The sequence below is a fragment of the Bubalus bubalis genome, chromosome 6 (assembly GCF_019923935.1).
Source record: "Bubalus bubalis isolate 160015118507 breed Murrah chromosome 6, NDDB_SH_1, whole genome shotgun sequence".
NCBI classification, from domain to species: Eukaryota; Metazoa; Chordata; class Mammalia; order Artiodactyla; family Bovidae; genus Bubalus; species Bubalus bubalis.
Genome location: NC_059162.1, coordinates 27,094,737 through 27,118,379, shown reverse-complemented (window position 1 = coordinate 27,118,379; position 23,643 = coordinate 27,094,737). Strand labels below are relative to the sequence as shown.

The following is a 23,643-nucleotide window of genomic DNA, read 5'->3' as shown; positions in this document are numbered from 1 at the left end:
TAATGTTTGGTTCCCATCAAGATGAAGTAGTATTATTGTTTTACTTGTAGAAAAGAAAGCGAAAAAGCGAAGTAACTCAGTCGGGTCTGACTCTTTGCGACCCCACGGACTGTAGCCTACCAGGCTTCTCCGTCCATGGGATTCTCCAGGCAAGAATACAGGAGTGGGTTACCATTGTCTTCTCCAGGGGATCTTCCCGATCCAGGGATCAAACCCGGGTCTCCAGCATTGGAGGCAGACGCTTTAACCTCTGGGCCATAGGGGAAGCTTCCTAGGAAAGAACTGAATTGCATAAGCAGCCTGGTCTTCTGGACAAACAGTGCCTGGTGAAGCAATTAAAATCTTGAAGGAAAAGAACTATCTCTTGTTAGTACTTCCCCTGTCTCTTTCACAAATCTCCTGTTTTAAACTTACCGCCTCTTAGTGTGCCATGAATTGATGGAGAAAGGGGAGGGTTATTAGGGAGCCTCTATTTCCAGCTACCTTAAGCATTGAGAACTGTGAAGCTTCAGGCAAGGGGTCTGTTTTGTAAATGGGGATAGAACTTTGGAACATATCCAAGTTTTAGCTGCTCTAATAACTCTCTCCCCCTCTTTCAGAATGTAAAATGTTGAAAGCCAGAAAATAAAGCCTACAGATGATGAGGCAGAGGGATTTTAACTCTTGATTTTCATATATTTAAATTAAATAACTTTAATGATACTCAACTTTGCTTAGAGAATTTGTGGACTGGATTTTAAAAATCAATACAAACTGGCCACGTGAGTCTTTGAGAGCTCCCTAGTCAATGTGTTTAATATAAAGTTTCAGGCTTGTGCTTCCTCATTAAATATATGAAGGAAATGCAGTGGTCTGTGGTGAGGAGGGCTGAGGGGGCGGCCATTTTTTTTTTGGTTTGTGTTGTCTATTTGCTTCCAGTGTGTGTGATGATTTTCCATTTTAACTCTGGCACCAGGGCTCTACCAGAGAGGCTCTCACCAGTGTGGTTGCTCCATAGTGGAGGGAATGTTGAGAATGTTGACTATCTTTAGCTCTGCTTCATTCTTAACAGATAAGATACAGAAGCTAAAGGACACTTTGAAAAAATTAATCTGCAGGGAACACTGTACATGTAACCACACAAGTTGAGCAGTGTGAATACTGTACATGTCCTTATGTCTTGGCAGCACGAACTTGAAGTTACAATCTCTTTAGAGTCTTAGGGTATTTTTTCAAATTCAAGTGATTATTGTATTTATTTACAACCATATCTGCTATATCGATATGTTTTGATTTTTTTATTTTCAACACAGTATAATTTTAATCTAGACAGTGTTTTTCTACTTACTGCTTTAGTAGCTGGTGTACTTCTGAAAATTAGAAATGAATAAGGGAGAGCCATGAATGAACAGAAATTGCACCACAGAGCACCCATTGTAAGAAAATTGCCTTTTCTTTGCCCTTCTTAGGAGATGGTGGTGGTTGCAAGCAGATTGTGGGCTGGGGGCCTCTGGAGTGAGGGGTCTCTTCTGCTCTGGAGACCGCCCTTAGGAGCACTAAGTTCCGGCTTTGTGTAGCTGAGCACAAGCATTTTCGACAGGAGGTGGGGGAGTGGAACAATCTAAATTTAAACTATGGAATCAACGTTTTCTGTAAAAATTGTTCCAGTTTTCAAGAGGCGTAGGTGGATCCTGTGAATTGTGTGATAATGCACATGCTTCTCCTATATCCTGCCTCTGTCAAAACATTTCCAGGGACTTTTCATTTGGGAGTTTTATTCTCAGGCTGCAGATTGGGGTGGGGACTCCCTTTTTTGTTTTTCACTTAAAGAATTTGAAGGACTCTTGGGCTGACTTCTTTTTTTAAATAAGGTAAAAAAGTTCGTACTCTTAGGCAAGCCCTAAAGGTATTATATTTAAAGTTGGTATGTAATGACTTCTTTGCAAAGATAAGAATTAAACATGATAATAAAGTCATTAGCATTTAGGTGTATATCATTTAGTCCTCTCAAACATCTAAGGGAATGGGCACCATTATCTCCATGCTGGGGAAGAGAATAGTGCAATTTCAGAATCAGTGATTTGCCCAAGGACACACAGCTGTTAAGTGGTAGAGCCCAGGATTTGATGTCTGATTCAGAGTACAAGTGCATAAGTATAGTGTATTATACTCTAAGTTAGTGATGTGAAGATAGTTTCATCTTTCAATGGGGAAGATGAAGGGCCATGGTATGAAAATGTTGACAGTACAACCTTCTCCCCGGCTCCTCACCCCAAATGGAAGCAGCTGGTAAGGCCATTCTGAGTCCTGACAAGGCCTTCCCAGTGGTCTTAGTGCCCTAGGGTGCAGATGGCCTGTCTTGAGCTAGAGATGGCACTATTCTGGATAATACTGGACTGTTGTTGAATATGCATCATCAGCACATATATTTCCATGGATATTAGCCCAATAACTCTTCAAGATGCTCACCTAAAACTCCTGAAAATCCCTTTCTCTACCACCTTGAATTTTGAGGTGCTGTTCCTAATTCACAGTCACACCTTTCCCTTGTTCCTCTATAGGTTGGACGTGATAAATATGAACCGGCAGCTGTTTCAGAGCATAGCGACAAGAAAAAAGCTAAGAAAGAGAGGGATATGGACGAGCTGAAGAAAGAAGTTTCTATGGTAAGTACCAGCAGGAAGGGTGCTTTCTGTTCTTAAATAGGAATTGTATCTTACATCCTTGAGTGTGTGGTGCCCCTCCCCCAGCCATTCTTCAATCAGATTTGCTTCATTTTCAAAGTAAAGAGATTATAGCAGTCCTACAAATGTTACTGAATCGTAGAGGTTGGTATGGAAAATTTTCATTGTAAAAGATGTCAGCGGGTTGGACAAGTTATTTAATACTCTGTATTCAATACTCTGTATTTAATATTCAATACTCAGTATTCAACCAAAGGTCCACAGAGGAGCGGTTGATATCATGGGCCTTTGCTTCTGTGTTTCTGAATCATACTGCGTGTAGGGAACTTCCAACCTCTTCAGGTGGTGGAGGCCTCCATGGATGCAACCTATCTAGAATCTGCCTGGTCAGGCTGTGAAGGCCCCCATCATACAGCTTGAGCCATTCGCTAGTGAAGACCACTCAGTAGGAGCTGTGTGGTCACCAAGCCATTGGCAATGGTGAGAGTACATATACTAACTTGTATTCTGAGCCTGATGATAGTGAGGGATGACACTGATGGGTTTTTAATTCTTTTTTTAGTGATAAAATGTTTAATTCTTTTCCTTTTGTTTTTCCTTAGGATGATCATAAACTTAGCCTTGATGAACTTCATCGCAAATATGGAACAGACTTGAACCGAGTATGTTCTAATTTTTATTTTTGCATAGAATTCTGATCTTTCCCCTCACATTTTCCTCTGGTATCACAGGCCTAACCTTGGCGACTCCAGAATATTGATAGCCACCATCCATATCATGTCTGCTATGTGACATGCACAGAACTTGGGCTCTTGTATGCTGTTTTACTATTTTGTTTCCCCTGAAACTTTTTGAAAATAGGCATTATTTTCCCCATCTTGTAGCAAGTGACAGCCAACCAGTAGGAGCTCCAGGATTTGAAACCGAACAGATGCAAGGTCATGCTCACCACCTGACCTTGTGAACACAGATGTTCCGTTTATTCTTTGACATTGTTGAATTGAGTTGAAAATTTCAACTAGTTGAATCTTGAACAATTCAGATGTCTGTATTTTTATCAGCTAGCTCATGGTAATAGGTCAGAACCTTGGTTTATTCTGTCATTTATTAGGAACTTTTTTTTACACAGTTCAAAGAAACTTCAGTAAAATATATACTGTATATCCTTGTTATCTAGTGGATTTTTATGTGTTAATTGTTTGCCGCAAACAATATAAAAGTAAAATCGGGGCGGGTGGGGGGGGTTTGTTGTTTTCTGGACAGTCACTAATAAGTCCAAGGAATGACTTGAGTGCCAGCTACGATGGAGCTGTTTTTTCAGTAAATTACCAACAAGCTCTGAGAAGTTTGGGGCCTTAGGCTCTGAGAGGAGGCCTGGCACTAAGACCCAGCAGGCAGTTGTTCTCTGAGCACCTCATGTGGGTTATCTCACTGAAGTTTACTCTAGGTTCCTATGACGTGTGTTTCTCGGCAACCTAGGTCACTTACTCAAATGCTGTGGGGCTGTTGTCTTGTAAAATGGGATTAATGAAAGGGTTGGGTAAAGGTTGTAGTGAGAATTAAAGTTAACTGGAAGTACTGGATTCAGTGCCCAATACTGGAAGTACTGGATTCAATGCAGCTCAATGTCTCTGAGCTGCAGAGACAGCTCAGATGGCTGGTGTCGGTGGTGGTCATTCTGTCCAGGGATTGTGTCATGAACTTGAGGCAGAGGAAGGTCCTGAAATAACTCCATGTGGACCCCGTAGGTATTCTTGTCCCTTTCCCCATATTCCCTCGTTAATTCCAATATTAAAGATAACTTGAGAACAAAATACATATACATGCTTCAGGCAAACATGTCTTTTATGTCTTTTGTGAAAGTAGCCACATTTTCCCCTCATGGTGGGAGCTGTGTGTCTCTTATCTGCTGTCAGTGCATCTCAGATTTAAGGCCCATTAGGAAACAGCAGGGCCTCAGTCCAGTGGGCTTTTCTTCCAGTGAATACTTTTTTTTAAGATTTTATTTGTTAATTTTTTGGCCACCCCAAGTGGCTCATAGGCTCTTGTTCCCTAACCAGGGATCAGACCTGGGCCCTTGGCAGTAAAAGCCCACGTCTTAATCACTGGACCACCAGAGAACGCCCCCATTGACTACTTCTTAACTGATGGGTGTCCTGGGGTTATCAGCTCAGATATTACACAAGTGTGACCCCTTCCCCACCAGACAGGTGTTTTAATTGCCATCCAAGGAATGAAGTTCTATACTGAAACTTGGCAGTTAACCCAGTAACAGGGTGGATTCTGACAGATTTTTTTTTTCCTCCTTTGATATGAATAGTGTTTTTTTCTTTTTCCACTTCCTTGACAGATTCAATACACAGGAAACTCTTAAGCTCTTAATTTGCAAAACTGAATCAGTTAGTTAAGGTGGGATGTCTTTTTGGTAAATGCAATTTGGCGTGAATTCCTTCTGTAAAACTCAGAAGAGACCGTACCAGATTCCAGTCTGTCCATGGATCAATTTTAAAAGAAAAGTCTGAATGTTGTAGGTTCTTCAGGACACTTGGGCTCTTGTTGGCCTGAACCATAGGGTGGTCACCAGGATTTTCTAGCTTCTGCGTTGGCCTGGGACATGTAGTTTCTCTCTGCTTCCTTCTCAGCTGTCAGGTAGCTGTGTTAGCTTGTGAGCCCTGGAGCAGTTGGTCTTACTTATATCCCTCTGCTTTTCAGGGCTTAACAACTGCTCGAGCTGCCGAGATCCTAGCCAGAGATGGACCCAACGCCCTCACGCCCCCTCCCACGACCCCTGAATGGGTCAAGTTCTGTCGACAGCTGTTTGGAGGGTTCTCAATGTTACTGTGGATTGGAGCAGTTCTTTGCTTCCTGGCCTATGGTATCCAAGCTGCTACAGAAGAGGAACCTCAAAATGATAATGTGAGTACCATAGTTCTAGTGTGGATTGTTAGGTATGCGTAAACACCTAACAGGCCACCCTCTGCCAGCTGTTTATTTTCAGTCACTACGGGTTACTTGATGGTTTTAAACTCTGGGAAAAGTAACATCAGCATCAATTGCCTTCAGGGCCCGTACGTCTTCCTTCTTCACTTCGGGTTCTCTCTCTGTCCCCTCCCTGTGTTTAGATGTTCTTCCAAGCTGGGCATCTGCCCTGCACGCTGCTACCATGAACCGGCAGCTCTGCTCAGGCCCTATGCAGGTCCTGTTGCCACTGAGTGGAGGGCATAGTTTTTAACATTGGAACATTGCACACATCCAGAAATGTTTGGTAGCCATTCTTCAGGTCACAAGCTGTCTTGAAATACGTTTAACAAAGCAGGAGAAACTGATTCATCTGGAACGCTTCCCCAGGCTAGTGACCAAGTATCAGTGTGACTCCGTTTCTGACTTTCTTGGACACTGTCTCTAGGAAGAAGCATGAAGGCATGAGTTTTGTATTTCTGAAGCCTTGATCTCTCTCTCTCTCTTTTTTTTTTTAAAGTGTTTTTTATTCAGTCAATTAGCTGAATGTCCCCAGTCCTTCACTGAGAGCTGTGCCGCCCTAACTTGTCTGTTCTGTTGCAGCTGTACCTTGGTGTGGTGCTGTCCGCGGTCGTCATCATAACCGGGTGTTTCTCCTACTATCAAGAAGCTAAAAGCTCAAAGATCATGGAGTCCTTCAAAAACATGGTTCCTCAGGTACCTGCTGCTTTTTGTCTTTCCCCATCTGGCAACTTGCAGCGCCAATAGTGTGAACCAGTGTGGGGTTAAGGCCTTCCGAGTATTCAGTGGCTCCACCAGAGAGAGAGGGACACCTTCTCCCCCACCCAAGACCACATCTGTTTTTCTTACACCCTGGAAAGGGAGCGTCTTCCCTCTGAGCGTACCACACAACGGCAACGTGAAGACTGCCTCTTAGGTAGCCTGAGCAAGCTTTCGTTAACTCGTGTACATAAAAAGCTAAGTCTTGGTTGTAATGCAGATAGTTAAGATCACAGATGGTTTTGTGATTTGGACACTGCCTTCCCGGTGGTATCCATTCTTACCTGACGGAATGGTGTAAACGTGTCCCCTTCCAAAAGCAAGCCCTCGTGATTCGAAATGGTGAGAAAATGAGCATAAACGCGGAAGAGGTTGTCGTCGGAGATCTGGTGGAAGTGAAAGGAGGGGATCGAATTCCTGCCGATCTCAGGATCATTTCTGCGAATGGCTGCAAGGTAGGTTTAAACAGAGCCTCCGCGCTTGGGGCAGAGGGAGTGGAGTGATCCCGCAGCCCCAGATGAGGCTCGTGTCACTCACATGACATGTTTGACTTTATTCATGGGCAGGTGGATAACTCCTCGCTCACGGGAGAATCAGAGCCACAGACCAGGTCTCCAGATTTCACCAATGAAAATCCCCTGGAGACACGGAACATTGCCTTTTTTTCAACCAACTGTGTTGAAGGTAGGACCGTTTTGAAGTACTCTTCAGCACAGCGTGGCATTTATCTTGGGCTTTAATGACAATCACCAAAAAAAATAACCCCACGGCCACAATTTCTCTTTGTTTTGTGGGTCCCATTTCTGACCACCTTAGTCAAACACGGCAGAAGCAGTTGACATGCTGGCAGGAAGACACAGTAAACCTCGTGGCTGTTTTTCCCTGTTCCCTCTGCCTCACATGGCCCTCTTGTGTTGGCAACACTAAGCTCAAGTAAGGTTTGGAGCTGCGGTCCTGCTAATGGAGTGAAATCCCACAGTCCATATAGTTTAAAACAAACAGCATATACTACCAAAGATGTGGCCCTTAAAATGATGGGTGTTCCTTCTCTTTTTTCAACCGTGCTGTGTAGTTGTGCAAATTCTGCAGCTTCACTGATAAAATGGGGTACAATTTCCCGTACTCTTTTTTAAGGCACTGCACGTGGCATTGTCGTGTATACTGGGGATCGAACCGTGATGGGCAGAATTGCCACGCTGGCTTCTGGGCTGGAGGGGGGCCAGACTCCCATTGCTGCGGAAATTGAACATTTTATCCACATCATCACGGGTGTGGCTGTGTTCCTGGGCGTGTCTTTCTTCATCCTTTCTCTGATCCTTGAGTACACCTGGCTGGAGGCTGTCATCTTCCTCATCGGCATCATTGTAGCCAACGTGCCAGAGGGTTTGCTGGCCACCGTCACGGTAAGAGGCTGGGGGAAGGTGATGCTTGCCCACTCTGAAGGCCTGCCTCAGAGTGAGGTTCATCCACTGCCCTCTCCTTGGGGGCTGCCGACTTGGTTTTTTGTGTTTTTTTTCTTGCATGTGTTTATATATGGGTTTTCTTCGGAGCCAGCTGGGTAGGGTTAGACAGTGAGAAGACCTCAGCACATTTTTATGTGGAAGATAGTAAACCAGAAGCATACTTTTTTTTTTTCCCCCCTTGAATTATCACATGATCCAGAACAGTGTAGCCCAGAAAGGAGAAGAACTTAGGGCTGAGTGGGAAAAACAGAATATGGTAAATCCTGACTATTTTCACTTTGCTTAATAGCCTTTTTGGAGGGGGGTGGAAGGAGCCCCATATACACGTGGCCGTTATTATTTCTTCCGACTTCAGAGGAAGGTTAGAGAGATTTAGTTTTAAGAAAGACATCTACGGGGGCAGGGGTAGCCAGAGTTCCTATAGAACAGCTGCCTGGCCATTTGAAGTATTAATAATCTGTTCCCAATGCTTTAGGTGTGCCTGACGCTGACTGCGAAGCGCATGGCCAGGAAAAACTGCTTAGTGAAGAACCTGGAGGCTGTGGAGACCTTGGGATCCACGTCCACCATCTGCTCAGACAAAACTGGAACTCTGACCCAGAACCGAATGACAGTGGCCCACATGTGGTTCGACAACCAAATCCACGAGGCGGACACGACAGAGAATCAGAGCGGTAAGGCCGGCCCGCCCCCACAGCTCAGCCTCCCCTGCTTGAAGCTGGGTAGAGCGTCATGGGTTTTCGATGTTTCTGGTCAATTCAAGCATGGTTGGGAAAATGCCTGAACCCTGACTAGTTTATGAGGAAAGGAGATGTGTCATTTCACATCTTTCTGGGACTTCAGTACACAGCTAAGCACTTTGTTCTTGTCTCTTTTTGCCTCCACCAGGTGTTTCATTTGACAAGACTTCGGCCACGTGGCTCGCTCTGTCCAGAATCGCAGGTCTTTGTAACAGGGCCGTGTTTCAGGCTAACCAGGATAACCTGCCTATCCTGAAGGTACGCTCAGCGGTTCTGTTACGATTGCCTTCAGGCTGTGCTCATGCCACACAGGAGCCACCACCTGAGGGTTCGCTTTAAACCGCACGTGACCTTTGGGTGTTGTAAAGTCGTTGTCTGTTGTAAGACACTTGGAGTGGTGTGTAATTCTTTGCTGTGTGTAACCTGAGTTGTATTGCCTGTAGATCCCCAAGTACTTACAATACCCTGTGGTCAATAAAGATCAGTAAAGGGGGAATGTATGGGAAGAACTGACTTAAGTGGGAGGGGGCCAGGCAATCCACCTAACTCGTAAAATCCGGCTTGACTCCTCTTGAGTTTATATCCTAATCACCTCACCTAGTGGACAGTGAGGGCTACTTTTGTGACTCAATAATCGTATTTGCATATTATGATACAGCAGATTCCAGTCAATCCCTTAAGCCATTTATTTTCTTAAAATAGCTCAGCTATTTCTCTTATCTTATTTGTTCTTAGCTTGCTTACTAATGATGCAAAAATAAGCTAATCAAGCTCAGCCTCCTGGAATTCGCATGAAATTTGCAATGACTAAGATATTACTGTGTGACCCAGTAAAGACTTGGTCCCAGAAAGGTCATGAGCTATACAAGGTCCTTGAGGCCGAGAGGAGCTGCGTGGAGCCCTTGGGGCTGCTCACTCTCCCCGAAGCTGCCTGTGGTGGATCTGGGTAGAAACTGTGTTGTCCAAGAGAATATGGCTCAGATGGAACTGAGATGGCCTCTGTTGTGAGGATGGGGCTCCTTTATTCTTTAAAGGAGTTTCTTGGCATTGAATTGTTGTTGATTTGGGGATGTTGTTCATCTTGGGATAAAGCTTGAGATGTCTGCTTCATCGTTTTCCTTACCTCAAAGTGGAAATTTTCTAGGCTTTGAGCACAGGGACTCAAAAGTATCCAACCTTTTCTCATTTGAAAGCTCCAGAAAGGTAGCATGAGCTGTTATTTCAGGGGTCTGGGGCCATGTTATGTTAATGACATTATCAAAAAAAAAGAGGGGCCTACAGCCCTATTCTGCTTTGATAATTGTCTTTTATTAAAGTGATCCTACTTACTTCCCACTTACTTCCTGCTTTTTACGAAACCTGGCCACATTTCTTATTAAAAAGAACTCCTATATTTATAAGGGAGCATTCATTTGCCCATCTGCACATGTGGTCTGGTGTGCCAAAGGTGTAAAATATTCTTCTGTGTGAAAGTTGAGTACAGCCGAAAATGGTTTTAGTGTGTCAAAATGTGTCACAGTATATAGCACACAAATGTGCGTTACCTGAAGTGTGGGCTTTAAAATGGTAGCTGAGGACATTAGTGTTGGAACTAAAAATCACTTCAAGTTCGCATCATTCAGGCCCAGATAATCCTGCACAATTAAATTATGTTTAGAGTGTAAAGTCCTGCTTAGTCCTTGACACAGACCATTTGCCCTCCCTCCTGAGAACCCAGGGCATTTTCTTCTTAAATTGCAGGGCAGTGAAGGGGACTGTAACTATTTACATTCTCACTCTGTATTTTCTGATTCATAACTAGAAATAGGTGGTTGGGAACAATACTGTCTTTGAGACTTCTCAGCAGGCCCAGGGAAGGTTAAAAAAAATAAAAGCCTGGAGAGGGTTGGAAGAGTGTGTCATGCCTCTCCCAAGGGTCAGTGACACCTCGCACCATTTTGGGTAGGGTGAGGAGGGCAGGCGGCCAGGAGGAGTTTGGAATTTGAGATAAAGGACTGTGATGGGTGGTCACACCCCAGAACGGTGCTCTTCCTCGCCCACCTCCCCTCTCCTCCTGACAGATGGGAAGACAGTCCAAGCTTTCTCCTGGGTTTCAGTGGTGTGGTGCTCAAGTGCTACAGGGCGAAGCGCTTTCAGGGTGACTAATGGAGACATCTGTTCACAGCGGGCTGTAGCGGGCGATGCCTCAGAGTCTGCGCTCCTGAAATGCATTGAGGTGTGCTGCGGTTCTGTGAAGGAGATGAGAGAGAGATACACCAAGATCGTCGAGATCCCGTTCAACTCCACCAACAAGTACCAGGTCTGAGCATCTGGGGTCTCATTGCCAGGGGGCACAGAAAGGAAGGACATAGGCTGGAAAAAGATCCATCCACCCTTTTGGAATTTTCCAGGTTTAAATGCTTTCTGAAAACGAATTAGTCACACTCTTTATGAGTGCTTGAATTTGACATCTGACTCTGTGTCCGTGTAGAAAATTCTCATTTATTTGAACATTAGTAGGATAAATGGAGCCTCTTCTTTCTAACGTGTTGTCCAGGCCCTTTTGAGTTCTCCTTTGTGGGTTGGAGTGGGTGTGGGGATGGGGGAGAGGGCTGGGCAGGGCTGCGGGTGCACGTGAGTCTGCCAGTCCCTGTTCTGAATTTTCTTTGGGAAAATTGTGTACGTGAACATGTGTCAGGGATGCGTGAGCACCTTGCCACGCTCTTCCTCTGTAGCATTCAAAGTGTGCTACAGGGTGTAAGACACTAAATTCAGAAATAAGGGCTCTTGTATCTTTCAGAACAGTTACTAGGGACTTTAGTGCTCCACTAGTTAGGATGTCTTTTTCACTGCCACGGGCCTGGGTTCAATCCCTAGTCAGGGAACTAAGATCCCACAAGCCACATGTCGCAGCCAAAAAAAAAAATCTCCTTCCATGGGCTGTCAGGCCCAGCTATCTAAAGTTTGCATCCTTTTCCATTCTTCACAGTTATCCATCCACAAGAACGCCAATGCAGGTGAGCCCCGGCACCTACTGGTGATGAAAGGTGCCCCAGAAAGGATCCTGGACCGCTGCAGCTCCATCCTCATCCATGGCAAGGAGCAGCCCCTGGACGAGGAGCTGAAGGACGCTTTTCAGAATGCCTACCTGGAGCTGGGTGGCCTCGGAGAGCGTGTGCTGGGTACGCTGATAGTCCGGGAAACAACTGCAAGTTACCGCGTTAACCTCTGCTTCTCGTTAACTTGCCTTTATTTGCCCCCTTTGTTTTCAAAACAATAAGCGCTGAAGACATGGGGCAACAAAATCCTGCCGGTTTGCCTCTGATTCTGACTTAGACCTTTAATCTCATGCTGGTCAGTTCTGTTTGCTCAGAAAAGGAGGGGGAAAGAGTAGTTGTCTGGCTTTTGTTGCTATGTCCATGATCTGTAAGCTTCATGAAATGAAAATTCATTCATTCCTAGGGCATCTAGAATAAAGCCGCTTCCCAGCTGCCACAGAATGGCTGTGAATTTACCTGGGCGCTTGTGTCACCAGCTCACAGATTAGGTGAATGGTGAATTTGGAGCCTTGGATGCCACCTGTTCTGTGTCAGCCACTGTGGACAAGAAGCACGTTCACCCAGTGTCATAGGGAAAGTGGCATCTGTCATCTTTTGTACAGATAAAAACTGAATTACATCATTAATGTAATTCCTCTGTTCTCCTTAGTTGGGTAACTTAGAACTGATTACCTGGTCCCCATACTCTTGTTCTCTCCTGCTCTTCAGTCTAACTTGAGGTGTCTTAGGTCTCTATTCAACTGAAAGGTCATTCTTAAGTGTTTTTTTTTTTTTTTTTTTTTTTCCTGTTTCTGCACCTCCACCACCCCACAGTAGAAGCAGTCTCTCCTATGAATCTACAAAACACCTGATACCACTTTAAAGGACATTGTAATCTCCATACATCGAAAGAAATGTCTTAAGTATCACGATTCTTGTATTAACAACAATAATACTAGATGATGAACCCCTTGGGCAGAGTGTGTCTGATCTGCATTTATCCTCAAAGAAGCTTGGCTTCCTTCTTCTACACAGCTGCTCAGCAGTGTATGTTTTGGTTAGATGAACAGTGAGCAGAGCCATGGCCTTGGTTTTTTTCTCCAGAGAGGAGAGTAGAGACAAGTAATCACATGATGTGCCAAAGTCCAAGTAACTGAGGAGGCGGGGTCTCAGTTCACTTCCATTCAATCGCTCAGTCATTTCTGACTCTCTGACCCCATGGACTGCAGCACTCCAGGCTTCCCTGCCCATCACCAACTCCTGGAGCTTGCTCTTACTCCTGTCCGTCGAGTCGGTCATGCCATCCAACCATCTCATTCTCTGTCATCCCCTTCTCCTCCCGCCTTCAGTCTTTCCCAGGATCAGGCTCTTTTCCAGTGAGTCAATTCTTCACATCAGGTAGCCAGAGGATTGGAGCTTCAGCTTCAGCATCAGTTCTTCCAATGAATATTTATGACTGATTTCCTTTAGGATTGACTGGTTGGATCTCCTTGCTGTCCAGGGGACTCTCAAGCGTCTTCTCCAGCACCACAGTTCAAAAGCATCAATTCTATGGCACTCCGCCTTCTTTATAGTCCAACTCTCACATCTGTGCACGATGGAAAAATCATAGCTTTGACTATATGGACCTTTGTCAGTAAAGTAATGTTTCTGCTTTTTAATATGCTGTCTAGGTTTGTCATAGCTTTTCTTCCAAGGAGCAAGGGTCTTTTAATTTCATGGCTGCAGTCACCATCTGCAGTGATTTTGGAGCCCCCCAGAATAAAGTCTAACACTGTTTCCATTGTTTCCCCATCTATTTGTCATGAAGTGATGGGACTGGATGCCATGATCTTAGTTTTTGAATGTTGAGTTTTAAGCCAGCTTTTTCACTTTCCTCTTTCACACTCATCAAGAGGCTCTTTAGTTCCTCTTCACTTTCTGCCATAAGGGTGGTGCCATCTGTGTATCTGAGGTTATTGATATTTCTCCTGGCAATTTTAATTCCAGTTTGTGCTTCATCCAGCCCGGCATTTCTCATGATGTACTCTGCATATAAGTTAAATAAGCAGGGTGACAATATACAAGCTTGACATACTCCTTTCCCAATTTGGGACTGAAACCATGGTGCTCAGACTCCCATTTCTTCACATTAAACAGAACCTCATCCTCAGAGGCTTGGTGATGGATTCTGTCTGTTGCGTGGTTTCCAAGGACTCTATCATTCATAAATGTTCAGTGAAACTCATTTGGTTATAAAAGTAGAATTTTTAAAAAAAAGCTTTCCAAACTAACAAACTGCTGCACAACAAGCTGGGGTCCTGCAGCTTCCTCTGTCACTGGAAGTCCTCACAGACTCCCTGCCCTCCTGCAGGTTTTTGCCACTTGCTGCTGCCAGATGAGCAGTTTCCCGAAGGTTTCCAGTTTGACACCGACGATGTCAACTTCCCTCTTGATAATCTCTGCTTCGTGGGACTCATCTCCATGATTGACCCACCACGGGCTGCTGTCCCAGATGCTGTGGGCAAATGCCGAAGTGCTGGAATCAAGGTACTGCCCCCACCCCACCGTGGCATCACCTCTTAGCAGTTCTGGATGCCCTACTTAGTGCCCCTCAGGGTTCACGTGATCGCTGGTGTTTCTCACCTGGAGTATCGATTTCTCATCTCCAAAGCTTTTTAGTTACCCCCAGAGAAAGCCAAATGGTATTAAAATGTTGGTGTAAGCTGCAGATGAGGGATCGAAAAGTAAAAAAAAAAAAAAAAAAAAAACCTTTAAGAGAAATGTAACTGAGCAAATTAAAAAGCGCTGAAGACTTGGTAAGGTTTTAAATTTTGAAATATTGCCTTATTCTAAATTAATACTCCTCATGCAATGAATGGCCTGTCTTGTGTTTTCAGACAGTTGGTTTTGAAGGGAATGTTTGGTGTACCACTCTGTGTCTGTCTTAAGTTGCAGAGTGTTCAGGTGTGCCGATTCAGTGTGGTTTATACAGTCTGCCGTGTTACCGGTTGTTTGGCTTATTTCCAGCTTCTCATTCTCACGAGTAATACTGCTCTGAAAAGCTTTGTAAAACTCCTCTCCTACCATTTTGATTGTATTCTTACTGTAATCATAGGGTCAAAAAGAACAGTAATTGATTTGAAGTCTTGTTACTTACTGCTTTCCCTCCAAATTGGGCCAGTTTCAGGATGCTGACCAGCAATGTGTGGGCCCTATTACGCACCGGCATGAGATTTTCATTCTTTTGTTGTTGTTGTTGGGTTTAGTAAATCTGAGTATCTTTGTTTGATGGTGTAAAAAGATAACTGTTTATCCTGTGTGATTGTGTGCCAAGATAAAATCTGGGTTTTGCTTGGTGTCTTCTGTGAACTCGTGTTTGTGTTTTGGGCTAGTTCGTGTTTATCAGTTTTCTGTTTGCGTTTCTTTCCCTTTGATATTGCAAGCTGAGTCATCCTGATATTTATTCTTACCCACTTGTAAGACTTCTCAAGGTCATTTGCTTGGCAGCTGCATTCAGCAGATTGTCCTCTTTTCTGCCACAGGTCATCATGGTCACCGGAGACCATCCCATCACTGCCAAAGCCATTGCCAAAGGTGTGGGGATCATCTCAGAAGGTAATGAGACTGTAGAAGACATTGCTGCGCGCCTCAACATCCCAGTGAGCCAGGTGAACCCCAGGTAAGGCGGGAAGGTCAGAGCACTGCTGCCTGGAATGTGCAGATGCTGGTAGTCGGGCATCTTCAGCTTGGTTCTACGTGGTTTCCTTCTAGGGTTACTCTGGGTCGGGAGGCCCCTTCAGTGGCAGAAAGCAGCCTGCTTCCCAGGGAGGGTTTTCTTTTTTTTTTTCTTTTTTTAAAATTTATTTTAATTGGAGGCTAATGACGACAATATTGTGGTGGCTTTTGCCATACATTCACATGAATCAGCCATGGGTGTACATGTGTTCCCCATCCTGACCCTCCTTCAGGCCTCCCTCCCCATCCCATCCCTCAGGGTCATCCCAGTGCACCAGCCCTGAACACCCCAGGGAGGGTTTTCAATAAGAGCAATCATTGTAAGCAACACTTAGATGGTGCTTACTGTTCTAAGCATTTGCCATGGAAACCCACAGAGGTCGGTAGTGCTCCCAGCTTGCAGAGCAGGGAAGCTGAGGCCGAGTCGCACGGTACACTCAGGAGTCTGGCTTCTGAGTTCATGCTGTTCCCCTTCTCCTTACTGCCCAGCACCTAGCACCTTGTCATTTTCAGGTCCACACTAACGAAGTGGGCAAGGCACTATGACTCAGGCCAGCAAGGAGAATTTTGGCAATACAGTGAAATAGATAACTTGAGACAAATTAGTTTTGCTTTTTTAACGTTTTGTTAAGGCTTAGGGCCACCCCCAGCGAACCCTACTTTGGGTTTGGTCTTTCATCAGCTCTGCCACTGTCTAAAACTTAGTTACATTGTTTCGATGCATCCTGTAAACATGGGGTAAGGAAGGTGAGAGGCAGGCCTGCCTCATGGTGGTCGTGAATCTTGAATGAGATAATATACATGAGTATGCTTTGTAACCTGTAAAACACTGCACAGGTAATACCTTTTACTTAATGGGACAGTTCCTCCTGGCTTTATGGTGTTACGCTTCCCTGGTGGCTCAGGTGGTAAAGAATCCACCTGCAATGCCAGAGACCTGGGTTCAATCCCCAGGTCGGGAAGATCCCCTGGAGGAGGAAATGGCAACCCACTCCAGTATTCTTGCCTGGAGAATCCCATGGACAGAGGAGCCTGGTGGGCTACAGCCTGTGGGGTAGCAGAGAGTCGGATATGACTGAGCAACCAACGCAACACTGCATAGTGAGAGAACTTCTGTTCTCAGTGAAGAAGGGACAGACAGGTGACCTTTATTTGTGTGTGTGGTTTTTTTTTTTTTTTTTTTTTTGGTCCTGATCGTAGGGATGCCCGGGCCTGCGTGGTTCATGGAAGTGATCTGAAGGACATGACTCCTGAGCAGCTGGATGACATCTTGAAGTACCACACGGAGATTGTGTTCGCCAGGACCTCTCCGCAGCAGAAGCTCATCATTGTGGAAGGCTGCCAGAGACAGGTCGGCACACAGGCGGGGTGGGCTCTTTCAGGCGCTGCTGACCTCAGTGATTGCAGTTCCAGTAAAAACAAAAAACAAGGCAACAGTGCTGGAAACCTGAGCCAGCTAGCTCGTCTCTGTCTCAGTATACATGGGCCAGTAAGAAGCTCCAGGCGTAGAGAGGGTGGTGACTGGATCATGGTTTAGCCAAGACACATGCTCTACTGTACTGGTCTTCGCTGTGGCCCAGAGTCAGAGCTTCAGCACTCAGCACCAGGAGAGCAGTGCAGGTCCTGATGTCCGCACCAGAGATGTGAGTGTGCAGGAGGTTCATCCCATAGTTGGGAGGGACCTGGGGGTGATGGTGCATAAAGGAGCGGGGCTTTCCTGAGTGATACTCACCCGAGTCACGACTTCAGGTAGACCTTGTGAACAAGGTGGGGGTGTCTCCTGGATCCTGTTGTTTGGTATTAGTGGTGTGCATTCCTGGCTGAGATAGATCTAAGTCTAGATAGAGTCTCAATGGGAAAGGAGCAGTGTCTGTAATGAGAAGCAAATAGAGGCTGCACCTCACTTATGCCCAACCACGCAATTCCACTCCTTTTCCTGGCAGGGTGCCATCGTGGCTGTAACTGGAGACGGTGTCAATGACTCCCCGGCTTTGAAGAAGGCAGACATTGGGGTTGCCATGGGGATTGCAGGCTCAGACGTGTCTAAGCAAGCTGCTGACATGATTCTCCTAGATGACAACTTTGCCTCAATTGTGACTGGAGTAGAGGAAGGTGAGAGTGCTGCGTGAAACCTGGTCTAGATGCTGCTGAGCAATATCCATTTCTGCGTGTGATTTCCGGTCCTTTTCATTAAGCTCTGCGTTAAAAACAGTCTTGCTTTCACAGGTCGTCTGATCTTTGATAACTTGAAGAAATCCATTGCTTATACCCTCACCAGTAACATTCCTGAGATTACCCCCTTCCTGATATTTATTATTGCAAACATTCCACTCCCTCTGGGGACCGTCACCATCCTCTGCATCGACTTGGGAACGGACATGGTGAGTGACTGGCACACCTTCCACACATCACAGTGCTAAGGTGTGGCATTAGCACTCACCGCTGTGCTCTCTGGGTCCCCGTGGCCAGCATTTGGAAATGTCAGTACTGAGAATTTTTTGGCCTGTGTGTGGCAGCCTCAGCATCAAAGATTCAGTGTTAATCATTCTTTAAGACAGCTGTCAATACCTATTTAGCAGATAGAAATCTTCCCTTTTGTATCATTTTGCCCTTTTTTTAAAAAAGAAGGGGGACTTGTAATATCTTGTTATGGAAAACTTTTTTTTTAAGGGAGAGCAAGAATTTGAGAACAAACAAAAGGGTCACAACATGAGCTTGCCGGTCTCTGATGACTTCTCGCCCCTCCTTCAGGTCCCTGCTATCTCCCTGGCTTATGAGCAGGCTGAGAGCGACATCATGAAGAGGCAGCCCAGAAACCCCCAGACGGACAAACTCGTGAACGAGCGGCTGATCAGCATGGCCTATGGACAGATTGGTGAGCCAGCAGATTTCAAGTATCTGTAGGGGTGATTCAGAACCCTCAGACAGGGTTTCTGAGGCTTCAGAAGTTGGGTAACTTCCAAATCTAAGATGAGCCAGGATCTAGGCTAGTGCTGGGGATTTTTTTTTAGATTCCCTTCCAAGTGAGAAGACATCTTTTGCCATCTTCCCAGAAACCTTAGTTCTTTAGATTGGGCAGTTGCAGCTGAGCTCGTCTGCTTTAGAACAAAGAAAGGCCCCTGCTCATGGAGCCTTTTGAATGCCAGGCACTGCTCCTAAGAGCTGCAGTATTAACTCAAAGGCAGCTTTTCTGGGGAAATAAGGTACTACCACTGATTGGACTTGGCAAACTCTTAACTCTGCACCCAGTGGAGTTTGGAGGTTTGGCTGACTGGTCACCATCACATGGCAACTCTGCAGCCTCTCTCTCCCCACCCCCAGTGCTTGATTTCTGTTCCACTCATGGAGCAGAACCAGCTAACAGGTAGTCTAGCTGGTGGACAGTGAAAATGCCCTTTGATCCTAAACACTGCCTTTAGCAGAACTTCATAAAGCCACCAGCAGCAACTTGTTCTTCTAGACTAATTGCATCACTGTGAACCCTTGGGTAAAAATGCAACAAATCAAGTACGTTATGGAAATATGGCAAAGATTGATTTAACCATTTCTGACAACAAAGCAATTGGCTTATGGCTAGAAAGGCCTAATTTTGAAGTAGGAAAATGGTCCAGAGTATAGGATGAAATCCCACCCCAAAGAGTTGAAGGCAGTATAGTTGGATTGGATCCCAGAGAGAAGGATCCTGGAAGTGGGGGAAGTGGAGGATCAGGTCAGAAAGTGCCACATTCATGATTTCCACAGTGGCTGGCAAAAAGGCCATGTGTAAAAATTTTGAGAGATGGAACAGGAGTCGTAATTTTTTTTCAGGAATTAAAAAATGGGGATGTGGATTTTTACCCCTAAGGGTCATGTCCTGATAGAAGCAGATGACCAAGGAATAGAGGTGGGTGTTTTTAAGAACAAGGGCCAGGTCCCTCTTTTAAGCTCTAAAAAGTGACTCGAAGTGGAACAGGTGTGGGTGAAGAGTGTGCCCGCAGATGATTTGTACCAGGCCCTGGCATTCAAGTTCTTTTCAACTTCTCAGGTATGATCCAGGCCCTGGGGGGTTTCTTCACTTACTTTGTTATCATGGCTGAGAACGGCTTCCTCCCAAATCACCTGCTGGGCATCCGAGTGACCTGGGATGACCGTTGGATCAACGATGTGGAGGACAGCTATGGGCAGCAGTGGGTGAGTGAGGGCTGCCCGCCCGCCAGTGCCAGACAGAGCTCCTCTAGCACCAAAGGACAGGGCCTCACTGCCTCTGGACACAAGGGCCAAGAGCCAGGCTCATCCGTCTGCCTTGTGCGTTTCAGACCTACGAACAGAGGAAGATCGTGGAGTTCACCTGCCACACTGCCTTCTTTGTCAGTATCGTGGTGGTGCAGTGGGCTGACCTGGTCATCTGCAAGACCAGGAGGAATTCCGTCTTCCAGCAGGGGATGAAGTGAGTAGGCCACAGTCGGGGGTCTCAGTTCAAAGACGGGTCTGGTGATGGATGTCTGAACCCTGCGCTAAATAAAAAGCCCAGCACCTGACACATTGGACAGAAGTTCTAGAATCTTGTCTGGGGAGCTAATTCATGAAGCAAAATGTCATTTTCTAGGTTTTTTCATCTGAACTCAGGTTCCTAAGTACAAATACATAAAGACCTATGAAGACATCAACCTGCCATGTAAACATAGTAGGGATTCCCCTGGCACTCCAGTGGTTAAGATTTCACCTTCCAATTCAGGGGACATGGGTTCGAACCCTGGTCAGGGAGCTACATGCCTCATGGGCAAAAAAGACCAAAACATGAAGCAGAAGCAATGTTGTAACAAATTCAATAAAGGCTTTAGAAATGGTCCACATTAAAAAAATAATAAAAAACAATGTTAGAAGATATACTTTTATTTGCAGTTTTTTAACCTCTCTCCCCTCCTTGTTTTTAGGAACAAGATCTTAATATTTGGCCTCTTTGAAGAGACAGCCCTTGCTGCTTTTCTTTCCTACTGCCCTGGAATGGGTGTTGCCCTGAGGATGTATCCCCTCAAGTAAGTCCCTCTTCTTTTAGGTCCAAAAAGTTGGAAATAACCAGCATGGCTTGTTCCTCCCATGGCACATGTTAGTAGCTGTTTATTTCAGAGCTGTTGGGTGATAGGTACAAGAATTCCTCTGAACTGGGAAACAAAGGCTGACTCAGTGATGCAGACCAGGAATCAGCGTTGCTAGGGCCACCCAGGCTCTGACCCTTGGGCTTGCTTACCAGCCAGCTGAGCTGAGCGCCAAAGCCCAGTTGTCTTGAGGCCAGCTGGGGGCATCCTCAGCTGTGAAGTTGGGGTCACAAGTCCAAATCTTGATTTGCTCACCCAGTGAGTGAAGTGCATCACATCGCAAGCCCCTCATCTCTGGGGCCTCTGACTCCTCTGCTCTCAGAGGAGGATGGTGGAGCCGCAAATCTGAGGTCTTTATAGTCGAGCACTGGTAGTGTCAGGAGATCATGCATAGGTAGGAAGCCAGCCACTTGTCTTCGGTCAGAACCCAACTGGCCTTGAACATGGTGAAAGACAACACCTTTGATAGATTGAATTTTCACATGCAGAATTTGCCACAGACTCCCAAGAGTGTTTTGAAGGATTGCGTGTGTTTGTGGTATCTGCCAACTGGTTCAGGTTAGGCAGCTGCATCCTCATTAGAATATGCTAAGCCACAGAAAGTGCGACTTGTGATCTGAACGTCATTCTCCCCGTCCTTGTTCAAACCCATCTGGACTCTCAAGTAGCCTGTTGCCCTCAGCACTTCTCCCTGTTCTCATCCCAGAAGTAACCAGACCTCGTGGGTTCCCTGTCAGCGGTGTAAGGGTAGACTGGCATCCAGGGTCTCGTTACTGTGCCAGACGGTCTTCCTAGCCTTGTACCCATCCAGGCTTGCTTTAGGTGGATTGAGCACTCCTCCTCTGCCTTCATGTTTGGGAGGCCGTTCCGCCCCACTCCACCAGCCCTGATGGCTTTCCAGGTTGCTTCCCCTGGGGCTTCCCTTGCTCTTGGCTTCCCGGGCCCGCGCAGCTGCACCCCTCTGCCATTGCTGTCGCTCGTGCGCTCCATAGATGACAATCTTCAAAGCAAGGACCACAGGATCATTTTTTGGCTTTGTATTCCCAGCCCCCCACAGAATTTGCACACAACAGGGGCAAGCCTTGCCCAAGCTGAATTCTATCATCTTGGGCCATTGTTTTAAGAGAAGGCCAGGAGGATCAGAGCTCTTGAAAAAGGCCAAAAAGAAAAGTCGCACAACAAACTGATGCCTCGGAGCATCTTTTGCTGTGACTTGAGAGAGAACTTGTTCCCAGTGGGTTCTACCCAGTGTGGAAGGTGGCTTAGTTACAAAGGTTCCCAAGTCAAGCGAAGTCGTCTTTTAGCAGCTGTGGAGGACACACCAGACAGGAAGAGGGGGAGATGCCAGAGCCCTGCCCTGGGACGGCCTTCCTCCTGTGGTTGCCCTGGGAAGTTGGGAGTCAAAGTGTCAGCCTCCTCTAGAGGCTGCCCAGGGTGCCTGTCTCCAGGCTGGGGACTGTGGCAGCAGCCCCTGGGTCCCCAAAGGCCTCGGATCTCTGCTAGGACTCAGCTGCTTACTCCCCAGGTCTGGGACTCAACACACTCCTGACTCTTCTAAACTCTACTGTCAGAGACCAGATTCAGGGGATGATTAAACCAGTCATGACCCACACTGGCAGTTCTTTTCTCTTCAAATGCCAGGATATGAGCCAAATGTACTTGAGTTTCTTAAATATTTTAGAAAAGGAAAAAAGGAAATATCCTGTTGGCTCTGGAATTGACAACAAAAAAAATCGAAGCTGACCTACAGTACCAGCCGGTTCTCATGGAAACCCAGCTGAAGGTGGCAGTCTGCTGTCTTCTGCGCCTCTAGGCTCTGAGCGTGCAGAAGTGGGGTGTGTTTATCATGAGTTCTGTGTGAGTGCTCAGCAGTTAGCCAGGACTATGCCTGGCTTCTCCTTTGGGGCTGATGTGTTCTGCTGTCCCTTTGCTGACGTGCAGTCTCTGCCTGCCTTTGAGTGGTGTCCACATGTAAATTGCCGCCTGGTTCTGCTTCCAGACCTACCTGGTGGTTCTGTGCCTTCCCCTACTCTCTTCTCATCTTCGTGTATGATGAAGTCCGGAAGCTCATCATCAGGCGACGTCCTGGCGGTGAGTACAGGCATTTTCAGTTAGGACTGGGGCTGGGGAGGGCTGCCTAGTTCTGGCTCTTGCTCTGTTTCTTTCAAAGTGTCTGGGCTCCTCCACAGTCAGCCTGATTAGCTAAGTCCACGGGACGCTAACTCACTCCAGTCACAGCCCATCCACAGCCCATGGAGATCTCAACTGAGGTTTTAGAACTGATCAAATACAACCTGAATAGGATGTGGTAGAAACTTGGTCAGAAGTCTAAACTGTCTTTCCAATTAAAACATTACTCTTAAAAACACATACAGTTGCTGCTAAGTCACTTCAGTCGTGTCCGACTCTTAGCGACCCCATGGACTGCAGCCTACCAGGCTCCTCCGTCCATGGGATTTTCCAGGCAAGAGTACTGGAGTGGGGTGCCATTGCAAACTTCTCCGACATACAGTTGAGGGCCCCGTAGACTTAGTTCCCCAAAGCTCACAGTTGCTGACCTCTGTCTCTCTGTCTGCTACCCGCAGGTTGGGTGGAGAAGGAGACCTACTACTAGACCCCCTCCTGCACGCCGTGGAGCATCATGCCACAAACTCTGCACCCACCACCCACCCCCTCTTTGTGTACTTCAGTCTTGGAATTCAGAATTCCACCCTGGTAGGAAAGCACCGAAGCATGTGGGGAAGGGAGACGTCCCGGAATGAAGCATGTAGCTCTATGGGGGGGGTGGGGGTGGGGGGAGGGCTGCCCGAGAAACATCCGTCTGTGGAAACGACCGTGGGGAAGGTTTTTATGTGCCTTTTTGTTTTTGTAAAATGGAAAACTTGGAAAGACTGAAAGAATACATTTTATATTCGGATTTTTACAAATAAAGATGGCTATTATAATGGAGTCCGCCTCACAGCCTTCATCAGTTCTGTGGTCCGGATGTCCACGCAAGATTCATCTGGAACGGTGCTTCCCAGTGCACGCGTCCCTGGCTGGCAGCCTCATCAGCATCACCTGGGGACTGGTTAGCACAGCGAAGCCACGGCCATGGAACAAGACACTAGCCAGCAATCTGTTCAATAAGTCTCCAGGTGATGCTGATTCACATTCAAGTTTCAGAACCACAGGCTGAGGGAAACTTCCTGCCCATGCTTTTGTGTCTGAGGAGACAAGCTCACCTGGAC

General features: G+C 46.3%; 1 protein-coding gene across 1 annotated transcript in view; it reads left to right on the top strand.

The window, feature by feature from the left end:
• The window catches only part of ATP1A1 (ATPase Na+/K+ transporting subunit alpha 1), a 32,360-nt gene extending 8,998 nt beyond the window's left edge, over positions 1-23,362 (top strand). Inside the window, exons 2-23 of the mRNA XM_006058684.4 lie at positions 2,541-2,645; positions 3,266-3,325; positions 5,376-5,579; positions 6,225-6,338; positions 6,722-6,856; positions 6,968-7,085; positions 7,536-7,804; positions 8,340-8,538; positions 8,753-8,862; positions 10,769-10,903; positions 11,573-11,765; positions 13,975-14,150; positions 15,146-15,282; positions 16,539-16,689; positions 17,282-17,450; positions 17,565-17,719; positions 18,090-18,213; positions 19,363-19,508; positions 19,634-19,764; positions 20,252-20,353; positions 22,413-22,504; positions 22,999-23,362. Of these exons, the coding sequence (XP_006058746.1) occupies positions 2,541-2,645; positions 3,266-3,325; positions 5,376-5,579; positions 6,225-6,338; positions 6,722-6,856; positions 6,968-7,085; positions 7,536-7,804; positions 8,340-8,538; positions 8,753-8,862; positions 10,769-10,903; positions 11,573-11,765; positions 13,975-14,150; positions 15,146-15,282; positions 16,539-16,689; positions 17,282-17,450; positions 17,565-17,719; positions 18,090-18,213; positions 19,363-19,508; positions 19,634-19,764; positions 20,252-20,353; positions 22,413-22,504; positions 22,999-23,027 (3,054 nt within the window). The 3' untranslated portion in view covers positions 23,028-23,362. The remainder of the gene's footprint in view (positions 1-2,540; positions 2,646-3,265; positions 3,326-5,375; positions 5,580-6,224; positions 6,339-6,721; positions 6,857-6,967; positions 7,086-7,535; positions 7,805-8,339; positions 8,539-8,752; positions 8,863-10,768; positions 10,904-11,572; positions 11,766-13,974; positions 14,151-15,145; positions 15,283-16,538; positions 16,690-17,281; positions 17,451-17,564; positions 17,720-18,089; positions 18,214-19,362; positions 19,509-19,633; positions 19,765-20,251; positions 20,354-22,412; positions 22,505-22,998) is intronic.
• The last annotated feature ends 281 nt before the right edge of the window (positions 23,363-23,643 follow it).